Source organism: Juglans regia, unplaced genomic scaffold (genome assembly GCF_001411555.2).
Source record: "Juglans regia cultivar Chandler unplaced genomic scaffold, Walnut 2.0 Scaffold_5, whole genome shotgun sequence".
NCBI classification, from domain to species: Eukaryota; Viridiplantae; Streptophyta; class Magnoliopsida; order Fagales; family Juglandaceae; genus Juglans; species Juglans regia.
Window position 1 is genome coordinate 432 of NW_023359850.1, and position 10,771 is coordinate 11,202.

A 10,771-nucleotide genomic window follows, 5' to 3' on the forward strand; every position below is an offset into this window, starting at 1 on the left:
TTAGCAAAAATTATAAACTCAACGTATACTCAATAAAATGTGATCATATCTTATATTACCCACTGCATAATGTCACAGAGTAATGTCACACATTAATTATCCACTGCATAAAACTTAAAATTAAATAACTTCAAAGTCATCTAACATAAATAATTAAAACAAGCATAAATAGCATAAAATATAATTTCAGATAAATGCTTATCACTGAAGCTGATAAGCATAAAAATACCAATCCAGCAGTCCCTCCGATGAACCACTCATCAATAATACTTAGATCAATCTCCAAGTCCACTGACTCCTGTAAATATTAGAGATTGACACGAACGATCTATGCACTGCCAGATTAAGTAACGGTCGAAGGCCTTGATAAATTGGAGGCAAGGGAGGTTCTACTTCTTCCAGCAACTTCATAGAATGGACATGGAGATCAAGCGCAGCATCACACTCCATGCTATTCGCCCTTTTGCTGAGCTTCCCGGACATGCTCCCATACCTCCCGTCCTTAGCAGCCTTCCTCCTAGTTGCAGCACTACACTTAATTTCCTCTAGGAATTCACTAAATTGGTCTTCAAGGGCAATGGATTGGGTAGGCCCTCCCCTCCGTCATCGGCGAGATCCACTACGTGCATACCAACTGCTTGCAATGGGCCCCTTCATAATCAGCCACCTGTCAACCATGGTTTTGCATCTCCTCCTCAAGCATTTGCTCATCGTCACTAGTTGGGGCCGGGTCAGTCGATGCCTGATGTAGTGTCCTAGTCGCAACTGAACGCCAAAGATTATGCAGAGGTATTCATACTTTGGGCATCCCTCGGTCTTGAAATACTTGAATGATGATCTCACCTAACATTAAAGTTGTAATTAAATACAATGAGAACAAGTTTTAAAAAAAACTATAATTCAATAATTCAAATTGTGAGTTCGTACCTTGATTTCATTCGCCAAGTGTTCCTTGCTGACAACTGGAGCCTTCCTCTCAGCGTCCCACCCCAAACCGGTTTGCTTCATAGATCCGTAAATTCCCATTGCCTTCTCTTAAGACGAGCAATTTTGCCTTTAACTTGATTGGATTTGAAATTCTTTGGCCCAATCACAGGCAACCGTTCAGCAAACCGAATATGGTCTCCGTGTGTATCTTCCCTTCCCTCATTGTGTCCATTAGTGTTTCTTGGTACAACATATCTATCAATATATCCTCCATCCCATCACTCCACATGTCCCGATCACGAATCAAGTCGATTGATTAATCTATATGGTGCTAAAATATGCTCAAATTATAGAGACAAATATTAAAACCAAACCACATGTTCATAAATATCAACCGAATTCAACATGCATTTAAATAGAATGACCCAAATACATATACAACATGTAAATAAGAAGGTCACAGGCTATGATAGATAACATGTTTATAGGGAAAATAAGAAAACAACTATGTGTCATACCTGTCGAGAGAATGACGATGACGATAAGCGTAAGTAGTAACACTACAACATGAAATGAATAAGATAGATAATTCGTGAAGTGGGGGAATATATTTAACTCAACACAAATAGCCAAACTTTCAGGAAAATGGTAACTCCACACTCAACTTGAGCATTGAGCCTGAAAAACCGAAACTCAAGAGTCGCTTCACAAGAAACCGAGTAGACTTTCAAGTTTTTGTAATAAGTTCATGGGTGAATACACACAAGACTACTGAGTTTTGAATGGAGTATCTCCAAAAGAAACATAAGATGAAGAAGTTTGAAAGTCAGCCCTGATAAAATGCATCCCCATAAATGTCTTCCCATGCTGTCATCATTTCTCTCTTTCCCTCGCTCCTTAACCCCCCTCTCTCCCATCCCGCTCTAAAAGCACTCTAAGAATCTCCTCTCATCTCTAATATATCTATCATTGTGCATTGTGTATGTTTGACAGTTTGGCATTTCATGCATGCACGTAATTTGGCCGTTGGTGCGGAAGGTGAGGATCCAAGAACTACAAGGAAATGTTGTATAATTCGAGTAAAACTTGCAAAATCTAGGTCATCTAATTATTTAGGGTTTCATAATCTCCAGCATTCACTGTATTTTCAAAAGTTGGCTTTGGAAGTGGAGAAGAAAGAAAGAGGGTTTCTACTGGGCCAATATAGACTCTCGTTCAAAAGTGGATAAGCATATTTTTCCTGTAATTTGGAGAGTGGGGGAAACAAAGTCATTTGCAAAAAGCAAGAGACGGGCCATATGGGATGGAAGAGGGCGAAACTTGGAAGGGGGATCCTTACTGATTCTTTGACTAGCGAAACAAAATAACTGAAACATGGATAAAGTATCCCTTACATTTGCGATCCACTCAAAGCGTGCACTTGGAGGAAAGAAATGGAGCTAGGAGGAGTTCCTAAAGTTATGTGCTTGCTTAACAATAAACCGTCCCAACAAGGATATAAATGCAAAAACAGAATTCACCTACTCTTTTCTATATCATTTCCTGAACTCCCATGAAACACAAGCAAGATATAATCTTTATGTTCTTGACATGATCTCTCTCCCTATCTGTTTATATTTCTAATCAGGTATATGTCATGTGTGGTTTTTGTCATTAAGATGCTCGATTACCACCCCCTCCCCAAAAGAGCAAAGAGGAGAAGAAAGGGAAAGAATTACACCCAACATCCACTCCCAAGTACAAAAATCAAAGGCCTAGAGCTTGGTCCAATAACAAACCAAACAGGAGCTACAAATAAAGTTCATGCCACTCCACCCAAGGATAATCTCAAAAGTTAAAAAAAAAAAAATCTAAGGTTCAAATCTATAGATCTAAGGGCTAAGCCACTTAAAACCAAAAACTGCACTTTACCTGTATAGATCCCAATGACATTTTGCTTGGCACATATTAACAATTGATATATGACTCATGCAGGTAACACAATATCTGTGTAGCCACTGCTTCTAGAGTTAAATTACTTCATATGAGGCTCAATTAAAAACCAACCCCTATATGGACTGTGCAAACCCTAAACTTGTCACATATCCACCAAAGCTGGAAAAGATGTATGTTTGATTTACTTGTCCACCTACACCAACTTAAGGAGACGTTTGGATTCGCATGACATCTCAGTTCATCTCAACTCATCTCAGCTCATCTCACTACTATTCATTACTATTCAACAACTTTAACTCACAAATCTCATTACTATTCACAACTCATCTCATTACTATTCACAATCCATCTCAACTCATCTCAACTCATCTTCGAATCCAAACGTCTCCTAATGTTGAAGAGATCACAAGATCAGTGTGAGTCAGACGAAAATAGGATAAAAAAAATACTAGTGTGGGAAAATACCATGAATGAATCCCATGATATCAATTTTGATATTTTCTATTAAGAACATTTGTCTTGATAATGATCACAATGGTTGCTGCAAGTCCACAAGATATAACTGTGTATGCATGATTAGGGAGTTCAGCGAAAAAATACAAAACATATATAAATTTCCTCACTCACATGAAGTAGGCACATCAATCATCAGACATCTTCAAGCTCCAACTGATCATATATATTAACAACAGTGAAGAACATATAATTGTCAGGCGATAGAAGAAAATCCAAGTAATCAATGTCAAACTGGTCTCATTATCCTCATAACCTAGATACTACACATGCTATTGAACTCACCAACAGAATTGGGAAAGAAATCATTGAAACATTAGAAATTTTATATGGGACAATCCAATTTCGTAAGATTTTTTTTTTTTAAATGATTTAGTTTGATAAAATAACAACCTCTCTAATCAAACATAAAGTCAGATAAACACTTACCTGGTAGGAGTGAGTCTTGGGAGCCGTGGTGGTGGACGTATGGCGCCAATGGCGTTTATTGGCAGTTTCGATGATGGAGATGTGAGGCTTTCGGTGTTTGAAAGGGGTGGCTTTCCTCGATTTGGGGAGTTTACCTTTATACAACATTTTTTACTACAACAACCCCATCAACAGTGGAGATAGGGGTCGACTATTACAAACCCACGCGAAGCCAGAGCTTGAATGGCAGAGGGCTGTTGGCTTCTGAGGTGACGATGCACTATAGGGAGGGTTATGGCTAGGTCAGGGGCAGAGATTCATTTGGTAATGGCTAGCTTTGGGCAGAGATTCGCACAGCTTCAATCGAGAAGCAGATTGGAAAATCCCCTGGTTCAGCAAGGCTCACCATGTGACAGGAATTTGAAGAGGGATCGAAATGGACGAAGGAAAACCCCCCATTAGAATCTTCGTTATTCTCTTAATTAACTTTTCAGAGTATGCAATGAAAAGCTTACAAGTTTTTAAGAATGTCAAGCTGGAATCTGCTTCCATACCATTGGGGAGTGGTTTCAAAGGAAGGTAGAAATAATGCTTGTAAGGAACAGAACGTTGATGGCAAAATGGCCAGCAAGAATCACATTCTCTTTGCCATTTTCCTTTTATTCTTTTCCAGTTTATCTTTCTTCTTTTCTTTTATCAGAACTCAACGAAATGATAGTGAGTTACTGCTGTAGAAAGTGAATCTGCACTTACTTACATATATTCTTTCTTAAGATTGGTTTGCAAGGACGGTATGAATGCATGTGAAGAAAAGAACATCATCGACAAAAATTGCCAAGAAAGAACCAATCCTCATTTTCTTGTGGAAGGTGTTTAGACTCATATAAGTTGAGATATGGCACTTTGCTAAAAATCGCTCTGTTGCTCTGCTCTTGTTTTTCAACATCACTTTTCTCAAATCCATACCTACATTTCTGTGCTATATATATACTTCTCTGCTTTCTAGAAGAGGCCGTAGAGGTTAGTCCCAGAAACTTTCCCTTCTTTCTTTCCAAGTTTCTCTATCATGTTTTTGTTTCAATTCTATGCTAATTTCAATTTTTTTTTTTTTTTGGTAATACTTCTTGGATATGTAATTGTGAATATATATAAATGGTAAACAATGTCTCAAAGGCTATTGGTCCTCAGGTTGAAGTGGAAGAGGGGGGAACATGGATGATTCGAATGGATGGTTTATGAATCTAGGATGGTTTTTTTTTTTTTTTTTTAGAGGGAGGAAGAGAAGGGGATCACAAGTTGAAGGGACTTTCGATGCAGTGAATGGTCTTTTTGATGAATAGTAGAGATCCTTTGTTGAAAATTTTGAGATGAGATGAATTTTTATTAATTGTGCATTTGGACACTTGATCTCATCTCACGAACTGAAAAATCTCATCTCATTTCATCCGTGTCTCATCTCAGGTGCCAAACCAACCTTTAGAGAGAGAAATAAAGAGAATTGAGATTATATCTATATTATTCACAAGAGACCTTATATACAAAAAGATTACATAAATATAAATCAACAAACTTATATAGTTTTGCTAGATCCATTAGATCTACTTTACAATAAAAAATAATTTTACAATATGACATATCACATCAAACCACATCAATTTAGAAGTTTACTTTTGTATAATCTCTTTATAACTAAAGTATTTTCTTGTTCATAATGTGTTCTGTTGTACAATTCGTAACCCTCTTGTACACTCTGGGTCATCAATCTATTAAGTGCAGTTTGGATATTGAGATGAGATTAGATAATTTTAGATGAAAATTGAATAAAATTTTGTTAAAATATTATTATTGTTTTATGATTTAAAAAAGTGAAATTATTTATTATATTTTGTTTGAAAATTTGATAAAAGTATAATGATAAGATAAGATAAAATGAGATGAAATACTTTCACTATCCAAACCGGGCCTTAGCTACAATCATGGGCTTTAATATTTCACTCCACAATCGCGGGCTTCACCCAATCAACTAAGGTCCCAATCAACTAAGGCCCAATAAAATAAAGCCCAGCTACTCATCTCATCTACGTATACCTATGAACACTTCTCGCATGAACCTAGAAATATCTCGACTATGACATTTTTGTCGAGAAATACATAAGTTTTCGTACAAATAAAATAACGTGGCTTGATATAATATGTCAAATTTTAAAATTATTTTTATTATAAAATAAATTTAATATATCAGATGAAATTACGTTAATTTATAAACTTACTTTTATGAAATTTCTTTGTGATCATAAAACTTTTGTTTTTGTCACAGTTTTTTTTTTTATCATTCATTCATGTTGATTGTTTTGAAAATCTCTTGGGTTTTTAACAAACGAAGGTTCGCTCGAGCCCAGCCCAAATTCAGAAGTGGGAAATTGGACTATTTGGTGTGGGCTTGATGGGCTGATGTCAGTTCCTTCCCAAGTCCGGTCCATGTGTGCACTTAAGCTATACGAGAATTGTATTAAGCTCAGCCACTTTGGATCAATATGTTATTACAGTACAAGGGCTATATCATTTAATAGTTGTTGTATTTAAAAGACTTCCGATCCGCTGCTTAGAATCATTCAATATGTAATTCAAAATAGTTACAGAAAATTTTAAAATACGCGATTTTATTAATGGACATAATACAAAGTGAGTGGAATAACTTAATGGACATATTACGCTCGATTTGGATTGAGAGGGACTTTTATCTTATTTCATATCATCATTATAATTTTTATAAATTTTTATATAAAATACAATAAATAATTTAAAATTTTAAAATTTTAAAATTTTAAAATAATAATATTATTAAAAATAATATTTTATTCAACATTCAATTTTCACCTTAACTCCTCTCACTCAGCACACTATCTAAACCTAACCATACTCATTTCTGATGTCAAATCAATTTTATTCCGGATTTTGCCCAGTTCGTCAAATGTTGCTTCTCTTTTCCTTTATTTTCTAGTTGAAATGGAATTGTTAATTTTTTAATTATTTAGAAACTTATGTTTTACATGAAAAATTAATATCAATTAACTATTAATATATATACTGTTTTCACTAAAGAGTGGCTCTATAGGCACACATGAGGGATCCTGACCTTTTTTACTCTTTGAGCCAATTTTTATAAAATTAAATTTATTTTAAATTAATTTACATGATTATATTGATGGATTAAATTTATTTTCTTTTATATTATATAAGATAGTCATATTTTGAGATTCTTAATCCAAATTCAAATAGAAAAAGAAAAAATATAATAGTTGGATTGTAAAATAATAATAAAGAATGTGTAAGAATATCATTACACGATTAATTAATATATTGTATGCTCCAAACACAAATTCAAATCAATATTGTTCTGTTGAGCTTTTGATTTGTTAATATATTTCTTTATGATAATTTCATTAATAACTTATAATTTATGACAAGAAAAGGAGGCTTTGACGAAAGTAGTCCTGTTGGTTTTCCAAGTCTCTATTGAACTAAAACCATAACATATGATGTCATTAGTAAAAAAACATAAACGTTTATTTATTATCAACTATTTTCAACAAAAATAATCGTTTCTTATAAAAAAAACTCAATTATTTTCGTTGTAAATAATTATTCTCTTTGAAAATTAATAACTAATTACAAATAGATAAGTTCACTTCCAAATCTGGTTAGTAAACAAAAATTCCTTAGTACCAGAGGATCACCACGTACAATTAATAGGGTGAGGATCACCAAGATGAATAAAACACTCTTTTGCAGTAAAATCACGAATTGCATAGCCCGTCTCTCTCCTTCTCCTCTTTCTTTCTGAAATTCCTAGATCGAGCTTTCCCTCATTTTCACTAGGCGGAGGGAGTTTGGAGCTTAGGCTCCGACCACCTCGTCCCCTAGGCAGTCCCAGAGGTTTTTTTATTTTTATGTTTTTCTATTTACTTTTTTTAACTAGGTTTTTCCTTAATTTTCCCTCCTTAGCGTTGATCCTCGCCAATCTATTGCTTTTCGACAACCTCCGACCAACACGCGACGCCGATTCATACTCTCTAGTCACCGATCTTCATGTTCGTGAAAGAAAAATGTGTTTATGCTCGGCTTAGATTCTAGTTGCTACCCTATGTTACTGCTTGCCTTAACTAGTGATCTTGTAAGAGGGATCGTGAACCTCTCCAAAAATTATCTCCAAACAATATGTGACAGTGCACCCGCCACCTTTACCGCTTCCAGCGGTGGTTCCACCGTCTTCAGCGGTGGTTCCATCGTTCGCTTTTTTGCGAACATATTTTCGTCTTCCTATCAGATGGCGTTCTTTTGTAAGACATGGATAGAGAAAAAAAAAAATTGGTCTTAAATAAACTTGTTCACCAATTTACACTATTTTCTATTACTTTTTAGGGTGATTGTTGGGGAATCTCACCCCTCTTCATGTATCACTTTTTTTAATTTAATAAAAATAACTTGCTTAGAAGAAGAAGAAGAAGAAGAAGAAGAGGAGAAAAAGACACTGATTGAGGTAGTTTGGTGGGTCATACCTGCTTCCCTCATTGCCAAAATATATTATGAGAACTTCTTTGTCTATACAAGAGTTCTACAAAAGTTAATACACGTAAATATTTGTTTGTTTTTTATTTTACTCCCACAAAACTATTTTTCATGTCACCATCAATTTCTTAATTAAACGAAATAGTTTCTAAGAACTAAAAAGATAAGGATTTACTACTATATATACTAACAATTTCCCACTTAACAAAAAATACTTAAAAAACAATTGAATTTTTACTGATCATTGAAATTTTGAAAAGTTTTCCTAATTAAGTTAATTATAAGTTAAAAATGCATGCGCGATACTTATATATTTTGGACTTATATATATAATTATTTTTCTATTTTATACTAAATTGATCTAGGCCTACAACCGAATCATGCCAAGTTGGATTAGGCCCGACTTGACCTGGTCCAGTGAGTAGGAGAGGACCAATCCTCATTGACCTGACCCCGAAACATTCGGGTCGGGCCTTCTTTAAATAAATAAATAAAATCGGTATTCTAGTTACGACAATGTGAGTTGGGGCAAAAACACTCACACATCTTAGAAAACCCAAAAACCAGAACTACCAAAAGAGACTAGCCCAGTTCGGGTCATTCAGCTGAAAATTCCACCTGAACTCTCTGAGTATGCCGATGTCTCTATTGTTGGTGAGGAAATAGACACTATCTGGTCTGGGCCAAGCGGCCAACTCGAGTTGCTGGTAAACTCAGGTCTAGGATCTGATTTATTCCCTTCATCCATAACTTAAAACAATGATTTACTCGAGAGTACTAGAAATCCGGATTCGCAAGGAAATTTAGTGTAATTCCATCGAGAGTGAGAAATAAAGGTAATAAGTGAGGGGAGGTGGGGAAGCAAAAGAACTAGCTGGGTGTTCGTTCGGGGTCAGAAAGGACACTACTTTATGAACTTTTAGCATCGATAGTTTACTTTCACAAAATTTTTTATCTCATCTCATCTAATCATTACAATTTTTTCAAATTTTTATACAAAATAAAATAAATAATTCAACTTTTTCAAATCTAAAAATAAAAATAATATTAAAATAATATATTCCAATAATATTTTATCTAACTTTCAACTCTTATTTCAATCCATCTGATATCATTTACAAAAACTAACGAGACTTGAATTCGATAGAGTCGAAACCAACTTTTCATATCAACCCGAGCTTTTCAAGTTGGTGTAATGGGGTCGCACGAAGTTGATCGGCCCTTCGTACTTCTTGCACAAGCCTACTAAATTATCAGCTAGTAGGAATTAGCCAAACTTGGAGCCAAAGCCTGCCTAATTATACGTGTCTAATTGAAGTACACGTGTCTATTAGAATATTATTTATTGTTCATGAAAGGTACGAAAAGGTTTGTGTTTACTAACTAGTCTAAAGATTAGTTATGCTAGCTGGGTCCCAAAAATTATATATGAATATATATATATATATATATATATATATATGCTGTTCACATTGATCATCGAATCATGGCCTCATATGGTCCGGTTCTTCGAAAAATTTAAATTCGAAACACTTCAATTCCGTTGTGTAAAAAAAAAATCTGGTCATAATTTAGCCAAAAAAACACTTGGAAATTGGCTCCCAATTTTAATTAGCCAGCTAGCTAGCCTACTTTGATTGAAAACTTAAATCTTTCATTAATTAGCTGTCTACATGGCATGAACCAATATTAATTAAGCTATTAACATATATATTAAGAAAATTATTTATTGTTATCAATTTTTTTATAAAAATAATTTATTTTTTAAAAAAAGAGACTATTTTTATTATAAATAATCATTTTTATAATAAATAATTCGTCATAAATTTATACATATATATTTTTATAATAACATAGATTGAAGTACTAGTTGATCATAATTAGTCGACCAAAAATAAAATTTATTCCTCTTTTACTCTCAATTAAGCTCCTTCCTTGTGGTTGACAACAAGATCTGAAATATCTAGAACTTTTATTTACGATCTCCTAAGTTCCCCCTAATTAATCATTTGAGTATTAATTAATTCTTGTGCTAGAAGCCGACGAGAAAAAGGATGATCAGTGAAATGGCTACCTTTTCAACTTATTCAAAAGGCTTTGGAGTAGTTTGGACAAAGGTTATATATCAATAAGCTGGCTAGCCAATTAATGAACAGATTATCTCACCTAATCTCCCCCATTATGGATATGATCTGGGAATTAGTTTCTTGATGATTGATCGACTATGTCCGTCGTTATTACGTACATGTGCATGCATGGGACCATTAAATCCAACATCATATATATATATATATATAGTTCTACTATGTACAGTCAATCCATACAAACGGTGCGTAAATGGCTGACCACGTCAGCTGATATTTATTATTAAAAAATAATAATAATTGACGAAGAGCACCAGAACAAATTCTTATCTGCC

General features: G+C 34.3%; 1 protein-coding gene across 1 annotated transcript; it reads right to left on the minus strand.

Annotated features, from left to right (window-relative positions):
• Positions 1-249: 249 nt before the first annotated feature.
• On the minus strand, positions 250-1,239 carry LOC109008253. The gene is made up of 2 exons (XM_018988272.2): positions 928-1,239; positions 250-843 (listed from the first exon to the last, which is right to left on the minus strand). Exons 1-2 carry the CDS (start codon positions 1,024-1,026, stop codon positions 604-606), a joined length of 339 nt encoding a protein of 112 aa, XP_018843817.1. The 5' UTR covers positions 1,027-1,239; the 3' UTR covers positions 250-603.
• Positions 1,240-10,771: the final 9,532 nt, after the last annotated feature.

Excerpts from the sequence above, each read along its gene's own strand:
- LOC109008253 (XM_018988272.2), bottom strand. The coding sequence starts at position 1,026 with ATGGGAATTTACGGATCTATGAAGCAAACCGGTTTGGGGTGGGACGCT. Across the intron at positions 844-927 it reads ACTTGGCGAATGAAATCAAG|GTGAGATCATCATTCAAGTA; the intron begins GTACGAACTCAC and ends CTTTAATGTTAG.